Source organism: Pogona vitticeps, chromosome 2, assembly GCF_051106095.1.
Source record: "Pogona vitticeps strain Pit_001003342236 chromosome 2, PviZW2.1, whole genome shotgun sequence".
Lineage (NCBI taxonomy): Eukaryota > Metazoa > Chordata > Lepidosauria > Squamata > Agamidae > Pogona > Pogona vitticeps.
The window spans coordinates 127,843,351-127,864,169 of NC_135784.1; the positions used below are offsets into that span (position 1 = coordinate 127,843,351).

General features: G+C 43.4%; 1 protein-coding gene across 3 annotated transcripts in view; it reads left to right on the forward strand.

Moving 5' to 3' along the window:
• Positions 1-20,819, forward strand: part of PMP22 (peripheral myelin protein 22) — a 38,721-nt gene that overhangs the window by 1,919 nt on the left and 15,983 nt on the right. For 2 of the 3 annotated variants that reach the window (XM_020803010.3, XM_020803008.3), the window contains exons 2-3: positions 1,587-1,687; positions 3,250-3,349. In XM_020803010.3, coding sequence (XP_020658669.1) covers positions 1,610-1,687; positions 3,250-3,349 — 178 coding nt within the window. In that variant the 5' untranslated portion in view covers positions 1,587-1,609. Of the gene's footprint in view, positions 1-620; positions 1,072-1,586; positions 1,688-3,249; positions 3,350-20,819 lie in introns of those variants that run through there. The other variant, XM_020803007.3, reaches the window with a different exon arrangement.

Consider the following 20,819-nt stretch of genomic DNA (forward strand, 5'->3'; position numbering starts at 1 on the left):
GTTGGCTGGACCTCAGTGGGGTTCTCGACGTTTGGGTTCTTGCCGCGCTCTTCTCTCTCTCTCTTCGTCTCCGGGGCTTGGCTGCATAAGGGGAGAGCGCGCTCCGTTCAGCCCGGGCTGGGGCTGATATAATTAGAAACGGCTTGAAACATTTTAGCACGTAGATCTTTCCCCCCTCCTCTGACTCTCTCTCTCTCTCTCCTTCCCTCCCTCCCTCCCTCCCTCCCCTTCACCCCGCCGTCTGAATTCCACTCCTCATAACAGTCGCTTGGCAGATTTTGAAATGTGTGTAATAGGTTGGAGGAGAGGCGCCGATGGCTGGAGTTTTGTTTTTAAGCCCAAAACTTTTCTCTCTGCATCTCCGGTCTCCTCCACCTACTTTCAAAGCCGCCCCCCCTCCTTGTGTGGTGTCTCTCTCTCTCTCTCTCTCTCTCTCTCTCCCCGTCGCCAATATTGCAATTAAATACCTGTTTGTCTGCTGATTCTGACTCTGTATGATGTCTCTGTTTGGATGCCCTCCCCCATCCGCTCCCATTTCCTCTGTCCCATCGCTGCCATCCTCCCCCTTCCAAAAAAACTCCTAGTTTTGAATATTCTCCAGACAGTTTTGTCATTTTCTTCAGCGTCGGTGGGGCCAGTTGGGCTGCGCTGGGGTGCTGGGCTGGTGGTTTTAATGGAGTCCAAATGCTGATTACATTTGCAGGAGAATGGTGGCTTTGTGGCATAACGGTTTCCATTGCCCGCCTCCTACACCCCCCTGAGCCCCAGGAGGGCTGGGCTGGGCTGGGCTAAGCAGGCGGCTCTGTTTTCCTACTTTATTTTAAACCTTGCGCTCTTGGGCTCTCTTTTTAATGCTTTGACACAGTCTCCTAGGCACACCTTTGGAGAACAGAGATTTGATTTTTTTTTCCCTTGCTGGTCTCTGCTTCTGAGTGGATTCTCCTTTTTCTCAGCACCAAATGGAACGTTTGAGGAAACTGATGCCTTTTGAGTTCCCTTCATATGCCAGCAGTCACCTTTCCAAATCTGGAAAGAAATGGAATCCAGTCACAGGAAAGGAAATAACCCGAGGTGTGACATTTTTGTGGTGTAGCAGATGGAGAATTTTGCATTATTCTCTTGCAGTCTCGTCGGTTCTGATGTTTTCTTTCTGTGTGGGGCAGTGGCTGTGCCCAGTCTTCCTGGGTCTGGTTTATTTCAGAGCTCTACCTTTTATCTTCAGACCTGTTAATTTGGTTGGGATTTGTCAAGCACACAGGCTTTGTACCTCCTTGTAATTGTAAATACTCCATTCTTTTAGAACTCCAAATTAAGAAATTGGAAACTTTTGATCCATTTTGGACACACAATTAATTTAAACTGCCTTCTGTTCATAAAGTGGAGATATGCTTTGTGCATTTGTTGAGCCTCCTTAGACTAAGCCTTATAGGGTATGGATTTTGTCTCTAAGGCACCCTCTACTGTTTGCTTCTAAATGATAAACTCTTTGTCCTAAGATTTCTGCATGCAGAAGACAGCTGGCCCCAGGTCCCAAACTTCTTTCCACGTATTTAACAATGTTATTCTCCTCTTTTTTTCCCCTCCAGACCAATCCACAGCTGTTGCCAAAATGCTCCTGTTGTTGTTGGGAATCATTGTGCTCCATGTTTCAGTTCTCGTCCTTCTCTTCGTTTCTACAATTGTCAGCGTAAGTACCAACAGTCCTCCTGACCTGTTTTTATTCCTTCAAGACCACTGAAATAAACCAGTGTTTAGCAGTCCTTAGGATCTGCTCCAGTGGTCTCTAGATTGCAGTAGCATTATGTCCAGGTAGAGGTCTTTGCTTCCCAGTAAATGTTTTTAATGCCTGCTTACTTAGGAATAAATCTCATTCATCTTGATGGAATATGTACATTGACAAACAGATTGGGACTGTCTCATTTATTAGCACATTTGCATCTTTACTGGATTAATGAAGTCACAGTGTCCTGGAACAGTTTTATTTTCAGTACCATAAACTTCTGGATACTTGGCAAAGAAGCTTTGCCTTTCAGAGAATGTATTTTTGAGATGTGCAAGCAATTCGGTGTACTTGAGCCCTTTGTAGATGCCTTTTTGAATCACTGTAGTTTAAAATAAAACAGTAAAATTCAAGTTTTAGGATTAAAATGGGCTAAAACTTAAGCCAGAACAAATTTGAGGTGCTAAGGGAGAAAGCACAGTGGCACATGTGTAGACTGAGTTCTCCCTCTACTAGGTAACTAATGTCGGCCATCATATATTCCGCAGCAGGGAGAAAGCTTTCCAGAGTGCTGGAGGTGGCTTTGAGCCACATTTCTGTTCTTGTGTTAGAGATAACATCCCAAATGGCAATGTCCAAATGTCTTTGATCTATAGCTAGTTTGCTGTAGGCCTGTTTCATCTGTATGCTTTTCAAAAAGCTCTTGTAAAAATATACATAACCCGCACCTGCAACGGATGTATTGGGAGCATCCATGGAAGAGGTCTCCTAGCCCTGCCACTGAGGGGTCAGCAAGCTCTGTGAGGTTTGGCAGCAGCTTAAACAGCGAGGCAGTGAAGGTGGTTCTCCCCCCCCTTTCAAAATGCAGTGGGGCCAAAGGAATGAAAGAACAGCATAGAAAGAGTACTTCACTGCCTCCCATTGAAAGACAGATGTGTGCATTTTGTGTACTCAATCTGGAAAAAAGACACCTTATTTATGCACAGAGAGCTTTATTGTTCCTATGACTTATGGCATCTCTGTGAATAAGTGATCTCCTGAGGGTCCTATGATTGCCAGACCTGCTCAGGTCCTGCAAATGCAAGGCTGTGGTTTCTTTTATGGAGTCAATGCATCTCACATTTTAACTTCCTCTTTTCCTGCTGCCTTCAACTTTTCCCATTATTGTTCTTTCCAGTGAGTGTTGTTTTCCCATGACTTGACCAGAGCATGATAGCCTCAGTGTAGTCTGCTCTCTCTCTCTCTCTCATCAAGAGAGTGTTCTGGCTTGATTTGATCTAGAACCTACTTATTTGTCCTTCCAGTAGCCACAGAGAGCTTTAGAAAGCTCTTAAGAGGTTTTTGTTTTTGTTTTGACTCTTGATTCACTTAAGGTGTTAAAGGTTCTCAGAACTTGCCTGGGAACTGGCATTAAGTTTGAGATGTCTTTGTTCAGCCTACTGCTTCTCTTGGGTGCTTAACTTCCATTTGGCTCCATCTGTTTCCGTGTTTTCCGTCCTCTCCTGACTCTTGCTTTTTCTCCCCCGCAGCAATGGCTTGTTGGGAATGGACACCTGGCAGACCTTTGGCAGAACTGCACCGTCGGAGCATCCCCAAGTTTGTTTCACTGCTCAACATCATCTACAAATGGTGAGAATTCTGAGTGCTGTTGTTCTGCCTGGTCCCTTTTCAGGACTCTGCTAGTTACCATCCTTTATTTTAATGCACCATATAGCTCTGAAAGGAATGTGACAATGAAACTAGCTCTGCTGACTTGTTCTCCATACAGTCTGGCCAAAAGTCCCATCCCCTCTATGTCTATAGCCTTATATTCTCTCCCACCCACCCCCACCCCCCATGGTGTTAAGCATGTATTGTCCAAGGTCTTGTAAACCTTTCAGCAAACTGAGTGAACCTGCCTGCATCTTCTGGTCACAGGGCCCTTTCTCTTTGAAAGCAGCGATGTAGGTGCTTTCTTCCTATTCTTAAACAGTGTTAGCTGTTGGTCCATGAGATCTGCTAGTTACATCCTTTCACTGTATTGTGAACGACGTGGGTGTTTTTTTTTCCCTAGACGTGGGGGACAGAAACATGGTTTTATATATGAAGGACTCTGGCTGCATCCTTCTGTTACAGCTACATAGTTACCTGCTACTTTGCAATAAATTTGATACTTCTATAATGTTCAAATCTGACAGCAAAATAAGCAATGCAGAAACAATTGTATAAACAATATATTTTTTTCTATGGAAGATGACATGGGATTTCTCTCCCCCACTCCTTTGGACAAGAATACTCTGTAGGCGGAGACACACGGTGCGATCAAATGGGTATCTGTTCCCGTCCTTTGGTCTGCTGTGGGAGCAGATGCTGATCCACTCCTTTTCCTGGTGTAATTGTTGGAGTGAACCAGAACATTTTGCCCTGCGCTTTTCTGGGTCCCTGTCGGGAGCTTCTGGTTTTTTCTTTTTCTTGTGGGTAGGATCCTCCTGCTTTGATTCGTTTTCTGCACATGTGGCTGCTGGGATTGAACCAAAGTGAGCTTCCTTCTTTAATTTCCCAGCTGGTTTCAATATCCCTGCCTTATTAGTGGATTAAACAGACATCTTAGCTACTTAATAACATAAGCATATAATGATATGCTGGCAATGGGACAGTGTTGTCTTCTGCATCTGAGAAAGTCAGAGGGAGCATATAGTACATACAGTCTATCCTCCGATCACTTCTTTTGCCTCCCCCCCTCCATTTGTCTGAGGTCCTGCCTCACTTTGCCTAATAGTATGCCTACCTTTGATAGACATTAATGTCTATAAAATAAATCCCTCTAAAACTTGGACCCTTTTAGTAGAATATTCAGCATCCATATGGAGCGATCGACCGCACCACATGACTCCTCAAGTGGCCATGTTTATCATCATCTATACCAAGGAAAGGAAAGCAAAACCAAACAAAGCTGCCTCAGTGCTTTGCCTAAGTCACTTCATGATCTTGAGAAATGGAAAGCTTCCTTGCTGCTTGCCTGTGGAGAAGAAGGGAGAAGATGTTTTCCATTTCTTTTTAATTTTTGGAAACTGATCCAGTGCATCAGGAATGCTTTGAAAGGGCTTTTAAAAATAAAATATGCAGCATCCATGGGCATAGGGCACCATGATGACCACTAGGGACATGATGACCATTCGTATATTGGGATTACATCAATTTATATATGTGTAACTTTCTGGTGATTATTGGCTGTGGGAATGTGGACTGAGACAACAGGTTCCTTGTTTTCCCGTCCAGTTGGAGCTCATGTTCTAGCCTTGGAGGGGAAGAATGGTCATTTTGATAAGGTGCCATGGGAAAGTGAAGACTTTTCAAGTGTGCTAGATAGCACTAGAGCTTTTTGTGCTGGGCAAGCATTTTATGGATATGTAGTGTGTGTGGAGGGCAGGATGGTTGTGGTGCATGGGAACAGAAGAAGCTGCCCTGAAATACAGGAGGGATAGAGAAAGCTCTTAGCCTACTAATTTTTAATGCAGGCTACTGGGGCCTCAGCAGGTAAGGTTCCCTTCTCATTTATCTCTATAATCCATAGCCTAAATCCAGTTGCTAGTCCCAACTGCAGCAGACCCATTGGGCTTTATGTATGTGCAGAGTAGTAGGTGTACTGCAGTTTGGAACTGTGGCTGGATTTAGACATTGTTCTTTTCATTCCATCATCAGGATTTGAATGTGTAACATTTCCCTCATCCCCCCAAAACAGCATCCCATTATTCTGAAACTTGTTAAGAGAGCAATGAAACTTCCTTCCACTGGGGGCACCTTTGAGGAACTCATTTCTGGTTTTGTTGGTTTTCCTTCCCTTTTTCTTTCCAAACTGATAGGCATGGGATTTCCTGAGTTCACTTCTATTTTAGCTATGATGGCTAAAAATGGAACTAGTGGGATCTCATGAGTGGAAGAATACCAAGGGCTTGGAACAAGCCAAGGAGACAGCTGTCTCCAGCAAGACTTGCTTACACGTGTCCTGAAGGCATCTGAATGCTTGTTGTTGACCACAGGACTAGCTCCTCATTTGGTGTGTGCACTTGAACCTATGAAGTACCAGGTGAAAGCATTTTCCTGGGTTAGCCCCCTATGCATTGATGATATAGGTTTGTAGCCAAAAGCAGAGTTTTACCCATGAAAGGGAAGTGGAAGGAAAAACAGGGTCAGAGTAATGACTCGCCCTGAACCTTTTTCAATTTAATTCAATACTCACTGGCTTCAAGGTAGTTCTTTGGTCAGCAACTATATGCTCCACCCAACTTGGATGAATCATAATGTTCTAGCCAAATTCTTCTTCTTTTTGGCAGCAGGGACAAGTGCTTTAGACACACATCTTGGTTGGAGGAGAAAATGCTTTGAAATTCCAAGGTTCCTCCCAGTTTATTCCAAGGGTAGAGTGAAGAAGGTGCAGCTAGCAAGGACTGTAGATTTCTACAATTTGGTGTAGATACAAACCGAAGACAGACCAGAGAAGTAACCCAGGGCAAAATGGTTTGAGGAATCTTCATCCTGCCTAGTGCTCTCAGCAGATAACACAGTGTATGGAAATACAGAGACTATTAAGATAATGAATGTACTGCCAGCTATCAACCCTCTTGCTACATACCATTTGGTGATGCTCTGAGGATGTCTTTAAGGACACAAAGCCTCATTTCCATTGCTGCCTATCTTTGTTCATGCTTCTTAGGTTATGTGGCTTTGAAATAATGTAATTTTGATAAAAGCCTCTTGCTCCATCCTTAGTTATGCAAAGAATGGAGTTCTTCTGATCATAACTTGGATTAGTAACTGCACCGGATAATTTCACATTGAGTCATCAGGAGATTCGTATCCTAGGACAATTCATTTAGCATGTCACGCAAGATAAATGAGCCCACTTCTGTATATCCTATAAGGCTGTTTATTTCAAAGCAGAGTTGAAATGAATGTGGAAGACTTGCAATTAAGATTTTATTTCTGATATTTGGGCCTTTAAAAAAACCACCATGATTTGTAATTTGAAATTAAACCAATTCAGTATTTCTTAAATACTGAATCACTTTGTGTGTGCGTGTGCGTGTGCGTGTGTGTGCGCGCGCGCGCCTTAAAAAAGCCCTGCCATATTAAATAGTAGTGGGCTTTGGATTCATGAAACTAAAATAATTCAGTGAGTTGCTTTCATCCAGAGGCAAGGGTCCACATGACAACTGTGGGTCCATCCTTTTTCAGATGACCAAATAGAGTTCTACACATAACCATACTTAGAAGGAGCAAATACCAGGGAACACAATGGGGATGTCTGGGTGAATACCCACAGGACTGCACTGCAGAGGTAGCAAACAGGGAGCTAGTTTTCAAGCTTGACCGAATTCTTCTTTGGGCTGGGTGTGGGAAAATCCAGGCAGAAGAGCCCAAGCATGGTGGAAGCTCTGTCCATTGAAGGAGGCGTCACCCCTCTCAAACTAGAGATAGAATGCTCAGGCACATGATCCGGAGTGGCACGCGGGGGGGGGGGGGAAGGTAATGTTTCTGTGGCTGAAATGCACATTGGCTTACCTTTTCTTTTGCATATTGTCTAAGACCAGCCCTACCACAAGTTAGCCCACTCCCTGTGAACTATGTTTTGTGCCCCATGGAAGGAGAGGTATACCTTTGTCCTCAAGAGTGAAAAGCAACAGGCTGGAGGCAGTTTTTCATCTGAGGAAAGGGCTTCCTAAGGGCTGCATTGGTTTGGGGGGGGGGGGGGAAACGACCTTAAGGAAAACATTTATGTAACTGAAACCAGGTGTCCTTTGACCTTCTGTTACTTTGTTCTCACTATAAAAGAGGATTAATTTTGCACCAAAGCATGCTAGGGATGAGCTTGCACTCCTACGTTTCCCTGTTGTATCCTAAATATTGCTGGCGAAATGTTGAAAGGGTTGAATTGGCTTCTTGCCATTTTTTGGGGGAAATGAATGAGTTTGACTCCGGTGAATGATGAGCATTTATGACCTCCATGAAACTCAAAGCCTAGTATCTTAGGAATGGCATCCTCATACAATTGAAGTTGAGTAAAGCTTCCCAGTCAACTTTTTTTCAAAAAGCACATTAAGATTTCATCCTGAGTCCACAGCTTTCAAATCTCTGTTTGGAATAAATTCCGCAGACATCAAAACCAGAGCATTGAACCTCAGGGACAATAACACTGTTAGAAAGTGGTGGGCCTTTCTGTTATTGCTCTTAGTTATGCTGGGGCATTTGTGAAGCAGTTCAGGGTGCCACAGACATCCTTGGCCCTTAGGGGAGGAGTGAGGGAGTTCACCTCAGAGGGTGGATGCTGAGAACTGGCAGCCAGGCATTGGAAGTGACAGCTGTGGGGGCGGGGGGTGCCAGGCCTGCCTGCCTCTTTTCCACCAGCCTCGTCCCTTCAGCTGAAGTGGACGATGAGGCCAGGTCGGAATCTCAATGCACCATGTCTCTGTGGAATCCCTGGTCCCAAGTGTGCTAGTGATGAGGAGGGATCTATTTTTGTTCTATGACTTCAGGAAAAACAAAACAAAGCACCCCAGAGGAGGTTTTCCAAAAAAAAACTTAGTAGTGGTCTGGCAGAACTAAGAAAGTTCAGCTCTTTGCTTGGGACAACTATGCAGTTCTGTGAGTTTTTAAACAAAACAACCCACAACTCTGCGGACACTTCGTTGCTGTAATGCTGATAGAGGTTGCACTGTGCAAGATGGGTGTGTATAAATGAGACTCTTCTGCGTCTCACTGCTGGCCCCTAGTGGTAGAAATTCAGTATGCAAGTGCCTGGATGCTTGGACTTTTTACAATGTCGCTGATGTCGTTACAGTATGTCCTTAATCAGCATTTGGTGGCATTAGTTTAGGTACGAGGGCTGTAAATGCAGGGTAGGCAAGCCATTTCAGAGTCACTCATGCGAGGATGAATTTGGCTGTGCTAGTGTTTCATATAAAAGACGCTCTTCTTAATTCCTTCCTGCAAATGGGAGATGGGGGGAGCCAGCTTGGCCAGCTAGGAATGATGAAGGGATGCCCGCTTTTCACAGTGGAAATGTACACTAGAGGAAAGCACAAATGCTTTCCCAAAGGAAAACTACCGTAGGATTCTCGGCTTTTGTTTTGGATCAGCAAATTCTTTTCCGGCAGGGTGCTTTGAAGCAATAAGGACCTTTTAGGCTCCATCATATATATCTGGAAAAGCACACACCCATGTCTGGGGCTGCTGTAAATCTTGCTTTTCTCCTGCCAGATTCCATAGGCTGAGCTAGGCCCCCACAAAAGACAGCCCACCCGAATCCCCTTCTTCTGGCTCCTTTATCCTGCTGTAAAACGTTTCTGTGCAAAGAATGGGTCAGTGTACCAGTTTTCCCAGATATGATTCCCATTATTCTATCCCTACATTTCAGAGGGCATTGCACCTTCTGTTTTGAGCTGTAGAGAGCCTGTGGTGTCTGATTCTCACGGTGTGACACTCACATTCTCACACTCACACACATTCCATGTTTCAGCTACAGAAGCTATTAGCTGAGTGGCTTCTTAAGCAGAGGCATTTGTATGTGGAGTCCCAATTCTGAAATTTCCTCCCAGAGGGGATCTGCTGAATGCCGTCATTTATGAGGCCTTTGGCCTTGGGTGAAAGTCTCCTCCCTTTCCTCAGGCTTTTGAGGAGGATACCAGTTCCTTGTATTTGTTGGGATGGTGGCGGCCTTGTACTTAACTACTGTTTTAAATGCTGCTTGCTGGTTTTATTTGCTATTTGCAGTTTTTTGTTGTCGTTGTTTTTGTTTTTTGTTTTGTTTGTTATAAAGGCATGTATGTTTTAAATGGCCTTTTGGACCCAGATTCTTTTTAGTTCCTAAGAAATTCAATGCAAGGTGTAGGTGCCCCCCCCCCCGCTCACCTCCAGGACACGCCCAAAAATTGCATCATGCTTGAAATTCCAGCCTCCTGGCTCTGGGGTGTAGGGCAATGATCAAAACAGCCCCCAGAGCTTATAGGAGAGGTAAGGGATTGTCAGGCTAGGGCTAATGATGTCATCCTGAGTGTGGATACTTGAAAGTTAAGTCCTGCTGTGTGGATGAGGGTTGCATCCTCAATGGCTTCTAGTTTCACTGCAAGTAATGAGCATAACTGGCATGGTTTTTGTGCCACTCACCTGGAAGATGTTATCTTTCGGATAGTACAGAGGTGGCCATTGGTCAGGAGTAGTTGTCCTTTGAATCACTGAAAAAGTGGAGGCAACCTGTTGGGGAATTTAAACCTTTTGAACCAGAAGAAGAAGACCTGCTGTTAGAATGGGCTTCTCTTCAGCTTCTTTCTTAGCCCTCTTCAGGGCATCCTGTATCTCCTTTCAACAACACAGGTGGAAGGAGAATATTTTGGTCTCCTCTCTCCCTTCCTTGTTTTATCTGTGGAAGCAGTGGTGAGTTTGAAGAGGAGAGGTGCCTACTCACGTGCAGGCTCTGCATGTGAATAAGATTCCAGACTTTCCCAGCTTCTTGTGTGCCTATAGAGATGAGAGGTGAGCAGAAACCTTTCCTTTTGTCATCCATCACTGCTTTCTTGGAAAAAGCAAGGACTGGGTGCACTCCTGTAACTACTATGCTGAATCAAGATACAATAAGACCTGAATTCCTTCTCTTACTTCTGCATCTCTAGTCTCACATAGTTACACTTCTCTCTTTAACCTTCAGGCATGCTTATTCATTGATTTTTATTACATTTATATAACCCACTTTGCCTCCAGTAACCTCAAGACAATGTATAGGATTCTCCTTCCCCATCTTCAACCAGATTGAGAGAAAGTGACTGGCACAAAGTCACCCAGTGAATTTCATAGCCAAGTGGGGATTTCAGCTTGGATCTGCCGAGTCCGTGTCCAGCACTCCAGCATTGGCTCTGGCAACCTAAGACTTGCCATCTTTTTTTCAGGATTGCTCTTAATTCTTAGGATCCTGACCAATGCCACCGTCCTGCAAATCTCATTCCTGCATATTTCCCACTCACATCCTGCAGTGAGCTGAAATAATCTGATGCCTTCTTTCTGCTTGCTGGGGTTTTAGTTTATATATATATAAAAAGTTTTACATTAGGAATTTGGTTGTTCCTTTTGTTAGCAGAGCACAGGACAAAGACAAAAGCATGGACAGATTTTTGCCCAACCTCATTAAACGTCCCTTAGGACACTGGTTCTTAACCTTGGGTTTCTCAGGAGTTTTGGACTGCAACTCCCAGAAGCTGTCACCACCAGGTGTGCTGACTGGGGTTTCTGGGAGTTGCAGTTCAAAAGCATCTGAGTAACAAAGGTTAAGAACCACTGCCTTAGGACATACAGTCTAGTCTTTTTGCAATAAAAAACCAAAACAATCACTGTAGATGTGTCTTAAGAAAAGGAAATTTTCTCACAGTTATCAGCTGTTGTTACAACCAGAAGAAAAAAGGACAAAAATTGAGTTTTTAGAAAGTTGGTCTAAGGGGATAGACAAACCACAACAGAGGAACCAGAAGCAGATAGGAAGAAGGGGACAGCCCAGTGATAAAGGCAGGAGAAAACCCTACCAGTCAAATCAACGTGGTGGTGCTGCGGGCTAAACCACAAAAGCCTCTGTGCTGCAGGGTCAGAAGACCAGCAGTCGTAAGATTGAATCCACGCAATGGAGTGAGCCCCTTCGCTTGTCCCTGGTCCTGCCAACCTAGCAGTTCGAAAGCATGCAAATGTGAGTAGATAAATAGGTACCACCTCGGTGGGAAGGTAAAACGGCATTCCCTAGCCACGCTGGCCACACAACAATGGAAACTGTCTTCAGACAAGCACTGGCTCTATGGCTTGAAAACTGGATGCCCCCTAGAGTCGGACACGACTGGACTAAAAAATGTCAAGGGGAACCTTTAGTAAGAACAATAGGGAATGCCCCCCACTCCAAATGTTAAGGAATGCAAGACTGCAATTTTCCCAATATTTCCAACAGAAGGGGTGACAAAACAGATTGCAGATCTGTTTCCTGATTGCTTTTTCATGCCAGCCTTCTCTTGGGCATTGTGCCATGCTTACATGTACAGTACTTCACTTGTGTGCATAAATGATCTTGTGACCCTGAGAGGGCAGTGTTGGCTATCGACCACTAGAAATTGTTTTGCCTGCTACTGTTCTAATTCTTACCCTCTGCTGTGCCACTGAAGTCTGGAAGGAACTCTAGGCCAAAAACATCTGGAAGGCTACAGTGGATCACCTCTGTCCTAAGACACTGAAAGTGGCACCACACCTGCTGAGGGTCATACCTCAGTGTGGATCTAGGGATGAACAGACCCTTCGATGTGCATAGGGGGAGATGCAAAAGACCTTGCGCTCTGGCAGACTGGCATGACTTATTTAACCCACTGAAGGTGTGGCCGACACTGCCAGGCAAATGGGGTTGGACTTCTGTACCTTTGGTACTGAATGTCTTCATGTTTTTATTGGTTCCTGCTTAGCATAAGCAGATGGAGAACTGATGTTGTCAGCTGAGACAAGTTCCTAATGCAAAAGCTGGCATCATGTCTAAGGGCAATTGATTTGCTGTAGACATTTCTGGTACGATGCTGAAATAACAAATGATACTCCTTTCCAAGAAGCTATTGTTAATTTTGGAGTTGTTTCAGTTTCTGTTATTCAAGTGCCACTACTGGGAAGCAGTCCGTTTCCTCAATCATCTACAACGTTGGCATGGGTTTGCAGGAATGAATCAATGTCCCCTCATGGTTCTGTAGTGTGTTCTCTCTCTCTCTCTCTCTCTCTCTCTCTCTCTGTGTGTGTGTGTGTATGTGTGCGTGGGTGTACGTGTGCTGGATTCCATAGGTTACTGATACCTTCACTGGTTCTTGTCATTCATAAACTTTGTTGTCTTTGGAAAAAGCAAAACATAACAAACATCAACACTGTATTCCCCCCCCCCCCCCCCATGGTGCAGGATACAAAAGCATCAGCTATCATAGGGTTTGCTCGGATTTTCAGAATCATCAGTAAAATATGCTTTTTCTTTCCTCTGTGAGACTAATCAAGATCTGACTCGGCCAACACCCAGCAGGACTGTTGCAACAACCCAGAAGTCTTGTGACAAGAAGCGGCTTCCAGAAGCAGGCTTTTGAAAGCCTTTAGTGCCAATTGATTTCTAAAGCTGCAGGAGCCCCTTTGCACATTTACCACGAGTAATCTGTACTGAAGAAAAGTGGGACTTAACATCTGAGTAGACATGCATGTAGCTGGGCTGCATTAGAAGACCCCCTTATAACTATTCCATGTCCCTGACTGTTTTTTTTTATCATAGTGTGATCTTGGGCTTGTCATTTAGTGGCTGAGCACAGGTTTTGTATGCAAAGAGAGGTAGTGCTGACTTGTATAGAAAAAGGATGGTCAAAGTGCAGTCCTGGTCAACATGCAGCCCTCCTCCCACCCCCATCAGTTGTTTATGCATTCTGTGGCCCATCAAAGTCTTTCATCCGTTGTCTCCTCAAAAAAGTGTGTTTGTGTGTTTGCTTTTTAACCAAGCAAAACCTCCTCCAAAATGCTCATTTTTCAAAATGTCTGGTTCTGCTTTGCAGTGGGGGTGAGGAGTTCACATTTTCTGTGGTCTGTGCTGCCTCTGGAGGATCTCAGAGGCAGAAAATTGGCTCCAGGAAGCACCAGCGTTGTTCACTCCTGGCCTAGAAAGTACTTAGTAGATGGAACAATCCTTGGACTTGGTAGTCGGCAACGTCTTATGTTCCAGCATCGTACCTCCGGGCCAGACAAACAGCAAGAGTGTTCCTAAAGAAAATGAGGGCAACCTGATTCATGAGTGATTCCCCAGTGAAATGGATTTCCAGGCTTGGGAAGGGGTGTCATCCATGCAAACCTAATTCCAGGCGATAGTTATGGTATTCTTGTGAGGACAAGAAGATAATACCCATGTGCTTCAAGTCAATTCTGACTTAAGGTGACCCTGTTCAGAGTTTTCTGAAGTGGTTTCCCATACCCTTCTTCTGACATGACCTGGGACTGTGCAGCTGGTCAAAAGTCACACAGGCTGGCTTTACTCAGAGGAGGCACAGTGGGAATTGAACTCTCAACATCTGGCTCTGCAGCCTGATACCTAATCCATTAAGCTATCCAGTAAGCGACATGAGAAGATGATAACTTGATAGAAAACAAGCAACCTCCACTCTTCTCAGCATTTTTTGGAGATGATTTTTTTTTGGGGGGGGGGGATTTTTTTCTTAAAATCTCCAAAGCAAACTTGTATATATAGAGGAGAATTGTATGCATGTCCAACCAACTACTATTAAGTTGGACTAACTCAAATAGGTCCCCCCTTAACATGTGTATCCTTAGAATTTTGGTTTTAATTCCTTTGACAATATGAGTAAGTAAGTCTCAGCATATTCACAAACACTGATTGGAATACAATGGCTTAAATCTAGCTAAATCATTTAAGTTTGCATGCTGAGCAATTATGACAAAATCCAAACATGTGAAGGAGACAAATGCATGCCTGAAATACAGATGTGTTGCCATAAAAGACATACTGTATATATACATATTCCTACAAATTGTCAAGGTTCTCTCCTCTGTACCCTTTTCATAAACATGGGCATGTTCTTTGTAAGAAATAAGCATCAAACTGAGGTGGGATTTTTCACAGGCCTATGAATTTCTATTATATGGATTAGAAGGAGTTCAACTCTTGTAAAGCTGAATTCCTCTTTGTTGCTGGCTGGTTGGAGGGGGATATTGATCAGGCTAGGGCTGCATCACATCAGAAACTTTGATAAGATTAAGTCCCCTTGAATTTGCATGAGTTCTTCTTTTGGGATGGCTATTTTGGGTGGGAGGCAGCATTTTAACCGTAAGATGCAAAACTAAAAGTCTTTCAGAGCTTTCTATGCCCACAACTTGTGTTTAAAACTGGGCCTACAACAGTTTTTGTAATTTACCTAGTTCCCTAGGATTTACTGTTAGGATGAAATGCAGGTGTTTGGCAATCATTCCTGACTAGGACCACTTGTTTGGCAAGAAGGATCAGCAGAAGCACCTCCCCACCACCTCCTTTATCAGGCAGTTGAAACCCCTGGTCTTCAGTAACTCTTGCAGCCCTGGAGAGGTCCACCAAAAGAGGAAGAAAAGGCAACACAGAACTGTCACCACAACCGAGAGGCATCTTTGTGAACTGCCACTGAGAAATCAGCAGTATATGACTGGCTTCTCTTGTTGCCACAACGCTCTGTTGCCTTTTCTTTTCTTTTTTGCTGCAAGCGTGTAGAAAGTAAGATCATCCACTTGATATTTAAGACCTCACCTATTCCCTTCCTCCTCCCCCCCCTCAAAGAGTGGGGCAAGGAGCCACTTAATCCACTTTAGTACACTGCCACACTCCCCTGTTCTTTGGTAACTTCCTTCTTCATAGAATGCAATCCAACCATTTCCTGACCCTGATCCAAGTCTCTCTAGGAAACAGAGAGCTACAATTCTCTGTTGCAGCTTCTGGCTCTTCTTAGTCACTTAGTCACACTTGCAACAAATGGGAATTAAAATAAAAATAAAAAAGCACTTCTGCCCTTTGTGCAGTGAACGGAACAGATAGATTGGGTACAATGTTGCTTGCAAAAAGTTTAATATAATTATTCAAGTTTTTTTAAAATGTATATTTTTTAAGTATTTAAGTACTGTACGCTTTAAGTATGTTTCAGTTGACAGGGTAGGGCTGATACTTTTAGTGGGAGCCTTTATATGGTGATGATGGGTGGGGGAGAGAATTATGAATTTTGATACTGTAATACAACATATTACCAATATCACCATATTCCATAACTATGGCTTCACAACTATCTTTCCTTTAAAAATATACAGATTAGTCTCTTTTTCCATGCCTCCTCTCCCCTAGTTATGCCCCCTCAGGTGTTTGGCTTTTAGGCTGCTGGCAAATCTAAAAAATGCCCTCAGACTCTGTGGCAATTGCCCACCCCAGTCTAAAAAGTTGCAGGCTCTCCATCCTGCTTTGGGATATTGTCAGTAAACTTGTCTTTAATGGAGAAGTAGTTATATAACAAAAGAGTAGAGCAGGATCTGTGGCACAAGACAGATATGGGAGAAATATAGCTTCATTAGCTTTTCTATGGAGTATGGGAAGCCCATTAGTCTTGCTTATTTTGATTTTTATTGATACCTTAGCTTCTTTTCATTATGAAATGGCTGGAATTCTATTGTATATTTACACCTGTATAACTTAATCAATGTAAAATTCAGTGGTTAATGGTCATGAGTTAAGAAGTCAGCAGTGTTTTTTCTGTCAAGATGTGCAACTGCGGTGTGATCGTACAAAACCATCACTGATTTCTGAACTGGTAGCAATTTGCTGCTGAAATTTCTGCCATTGGTTTAATGCTGCAGGTATAACTCACAGGATTCTGGCCAGTAATTCAAAATAGGAGTGCAAAAGTGATAAGACATAACAAAATCATGCAGTCTATATAAGTAATAAAAAAATTAAAACGGGGAGAGCGTAAAAACAATAGGCATGGGATTTTTGGAACTGGTAGATTACAACTCCCAGAAGTTTGCAGGAATTCTCCCAGTCACACTTCTTGGAGATTTAATCAATACATCAGTGTTATGACAGGTGTTTTCAAGTTCATAAACTAATGAATTCAGACTGCAACAGCCATTTTCATTTTGTGAAGAAGAGCAGGGAAATGGATAGGCAGGGCTAAGATTTGTGGGAGTTGCAATGAATTATGATGTGGTAGTCTCTAACCAACTGTACAAAAAGCCTCTTTAAAAAACCTTAGTCTCTTGTAGCCCACATGGAACTTGGCCCCACTTATCGACTTTCCCTGTCTTCTCCAAAGAACAAAAATAGCTACTGGAGTCTGGTCCTCTGGCAATGGTGATGGCCAGAAAGTAGCATTAGAAAAGAGTATGTTGATACTAGTGGCACACCTCATTGCTTTAGACCTCCCATCTGGAACGTGCTTGTTTGGTTCAAGTACATTCTTACTGGTTGCAATCACTCCCTAACCTGATCAGTATGTACAAATGTTCTACTCATAGTTTAGTTTGTCCGGCCAAACATTCCTTGTGTAGGCTTATCTTAGGAATTCAGGAGTGAGCCCTGCGTTTACATCAGAAGATTATTGGTCAGATTTCCAGATGAAACAGCACCATGGAAAGCAGTAGAATGATGCCAAAAACCCCATGGAATTATAAGCGCTCTGTGGACATTATTGTACATTGCATTCTTCAAGTGACACTTCTAGGGGCCGAGATATATCTCTTATCTCCATTCTTCTTTTAGTTTGAATAGGCTATGGTTCTTCAGCAACTTTATAAACAGCTTGGACGAAGGTGTGGAGAAAATGCTCTTCAGATTTGTGCCTGGGTGCATTAACCTGGCTGCCTTAACAGGAGAATAGTGTCTGGATGAAGGAAAATAAATAGTTGCCCTCTGCTTTGGTGAGACCTCACCTGTGTGTCCACTTCTGGGCACCACAATTTAAGACAGACATTAGCAGGCTGGAATATCTCTAAAGTATAGCAACCAAGATGGTAAAAAGTCTACAAAACAAGCCCTTTGAGGAATAGCTGAGAGAGTTAGTTGAGTGTGTAGAGTCTTGGGGGAAAAAGACAGAGGGAACATGAAAGCCATTTTTAAATATTTGAAGGATTGTTTTGTGGAAGTCAGAGCTTGCTTGTTTTGTGTGGCTTCAGAGGGTAGAACCTGAAACTGGAGTCAATTCATGAGAAAGGAGATTTCAACTAAATTTTAGAGAAAACATCTTGACATTTAAGAGCTGTTCAGTGGTGGCATGGGTTGCCAAAGAGGGTGGTGGCATCTCCCCCATAGTAGATTTTTTCAAGAAGAGGCTGGGTGGCCATTGGTCAGGAGAGCTTGAGTTGCAGATGTCTTCATTTGGACTTGATAACCCTTTGAACCCTTTGTAGCTCTACCATTCCATGATTCTATGAAAAGGGAGGCAGATTTGTGGGGAAAACATTTTCCAGTGCCTACAAGTCATGAGGGCTATACTGTATATGAATTCCTGGCTGTTATGACTATCTGTTACATTTATGCCATGCCTTCCTATACTAGATAGTAGTTACAATCATACAACAATACAAACAACAGTAGAAACAAATTCAACCATAAAAACATTTTTTTAAAAAGATGAAGCAAACAGGACCATGTTGATCTTGTTTAGTTGTTAAGTCGTGTCCGACTCTTCATGATCCCATGGACCAGAGCACACCAGGCCCTCCTGTCTTCCACTGCCTCCCGGAGTCGTGTCAAATTCATGTTGATAGCTTTGATGACATTGTCCAACCATCCTGTTCTCTGTTGTCCCCTTCTCCTCCTGCCTTCACACATTCCCAACATCAAGGTCTTTTCCAGGGAGTCTTCTCTTCTCATCAGATGGCCAAAGTATTGGAGCCTCAGCTTCAGGATCTGTCCTTCCAGTAAGCACTCAGGGTTGATTTCCTTCAAAATGGATAGGTTTGTTCTCTTTGCAGTCCAGGGGGCTCTCAAGAGCCTCCTCCAGCATCACAATTCAAAAGCATCAGTTCTTCAGTGGTCAGCTTTTTATATGGTCCAGCCCCCACTTTCATACATCACTACTGGGAAAACCATAGCTTTGACTATGCAGACCTTTGTCGGCAAGGTGATGCCTCTGATTTTTAAGATGCTAGGTTTGTCATTGCTTTCCTCCCAAGAAGCAGGCATCTTTTACTTTCGTGGCTGATGTCACCATCTGCAGTGATCATGGAGCCCAAGAAGGTAAAATCTTTCACTGCCTCCATATCTTCCCCTTCTATTTGTCAGGAGGTGATGGGACCAGTGGCCATGATCTTGGTTTTTTTGATGTTGAGCTTAAGACCATTTTTTGCTCTCTCCTCTTTCACACTCATTGAGAGGTTCTTTAATTCCTCTTTACTTTCTGCCATTAGAGTGGTATCATCTGCATATCTGAGGTTGTTGATATTTATTCCGGCAAACTTAATTCCAGCTTGGGATTCCTCCAGTCTAGCCTTCCGCATGATGTATTCTGCATATAAGTTAAATAAGCAAGGAGACAATATACAGCCTTGTTGTACTCCTTTCTCAATTTTGAACCAATCAGTTGTTCCATATCCAGTTCTAACTGTTGCTTCCTATCCCACGTATAGGTTTATCAGGAGATAAATAAGGTGGTCAGGCACTCCCGTTTCTTTAAGGACTTGCCATAGTTTGCTGTGGTCTGCACAGTCAAAGGCTTTTGCGTAATCAATGAAGCAGAAGTAGATGTTTTTCTGGAACTCTCTGGCTTTCTTCATAATCCAGAAAATGCTAGCAATTTGGTCTCTAGTTCCTCTGCCTCTTCGAAATCCAGCTTGTACTTCTGGGAGTTCTCGGTCCACATACTGCTGAAGCATACCTTGTAGGATTTGAGCATAACCTTGGTAGCATGTGAAATGAGTGCAATTGTACGGTAGTTCATGGGTCACTGCCTTGTCATGGTGAGGGGGCTTGAGTAACTCAGAAAAGCTACGGGCTATGCCGTGCAGGGACACCCAAGACGGACAGGTCATAGTGCAGAGTTCTGACTAAACGCAATCCCCCTGGAGCAGTAACTGGCAAACCACTCCAGTATCTTTGCCAAGAAAACTCCATGGACAGAAACAAACAGGACCAAAGCAGTCATTAAAATCAAAGGATGAGAGGAAATTATTTGAAGGACTGTCATGTGGAAGCCAGAGCAAGCTTGTTTTGTGTGGCTGCAGAGGATAAGACTTGAAACCATTAAATCATCCTAGTAGTGAGGCAGATCCCTCAAAGGACCGATTATCATCAATTTAGATACTAGTACACATATTTGAAATGTTAGCTTTAATAGCTCACTTTTCCTTCATGTTGAGCTTTTCTCAGAGGCATCCAGTTGGCCACTGTGATCAGGCATCTTGAGCTGCTGTGAGAGGCCAATCCTTGTGTAAACTCAGATTTTTTTGTTACCCAAAGCTCACCTAGAAGTAAAGCTCACTGGTGTGTTTCCATTGCAGGAACCTGGCAGTCATGTTTCCCATTTTAATATATTTAGTTGTGAAACTTTTGGGTTGCCCCATAACATACAGTCATTGAGGTTGTTTGTAATAATAATAATAAAAATTAAAATGCCAAATTAAGCAAAGAGGGTAGCATATATACAGCAAGAAACAAAGCCTGTTCCAGCTCCTGAATTAAACTACCCTTTTATAAAAAAATGGAAAATAGCTAGACTGAAGCAGTTACTTGAAGGGCCTAAAAACAAACAGGAAGATCTTAGCCTGGCAAGAAGAAAGCTATACATGGATGATGCCAAGGAGAGACTCTGTGGGAAGGACTTTTGTGTACATTTTCAGAGAGTTAGCTGTGTTGTTTCAGCAAGGTTGAAATCAAAATCACTGTGGTGTCTTTAAGACTAACAAATTTGTTTCAATGTGGGGATTTGCGAATTACAACACACTTCTCCAGACAATAAGTGGGTTGTAATCCACAGAATCTCACATTTGAATAAATATGTTAGTACTGAAAGCATCACACATCTTCGGTTTTGGTTTTTATCATCAGCATATTAGAACTGCAGAGGTGGAAGGGACCCTGTGGATCATTAAGTCCAGCCCCTGTCTAGGAGGCACAGAGGGGGCTTGAACTCCCATCCTCTGACTCTGTATCTGGAAACCTAAACCACTGAGCAGTTCTTGTAGGTACTGTTTTGCTTTGGATGTTGTTTTGGCTCCTGCACCATGTCCTTTCTGTGAAGAAGTTATTTTTACAAAGTAACTACAGGTAATCTGGGTTTAGAACACTCCTCAATCCAGAGCTTTCTGGTGCCCTTACTTGGACAGCCGTTGACCATTGGCTGTGCTAGCTTGAGCTATGCTGGGATTCTACCAGGTTAAAGATGGCTGCAGAATGATTTGAGTGTCCTTAGGGTCCCATTGCCTTTTGCCTCCTTTCAGAGAAAGGACACAGGCAAATAAAGTTGTCCCCATCGTTGTCCCTGTTGCTCAGAAGGATGCTTTGGGGAGCCCTATAAGTGAGTGACATAGGGACATATTCAGCAGGATCCTGTAGAAGGGATTGTTGTGC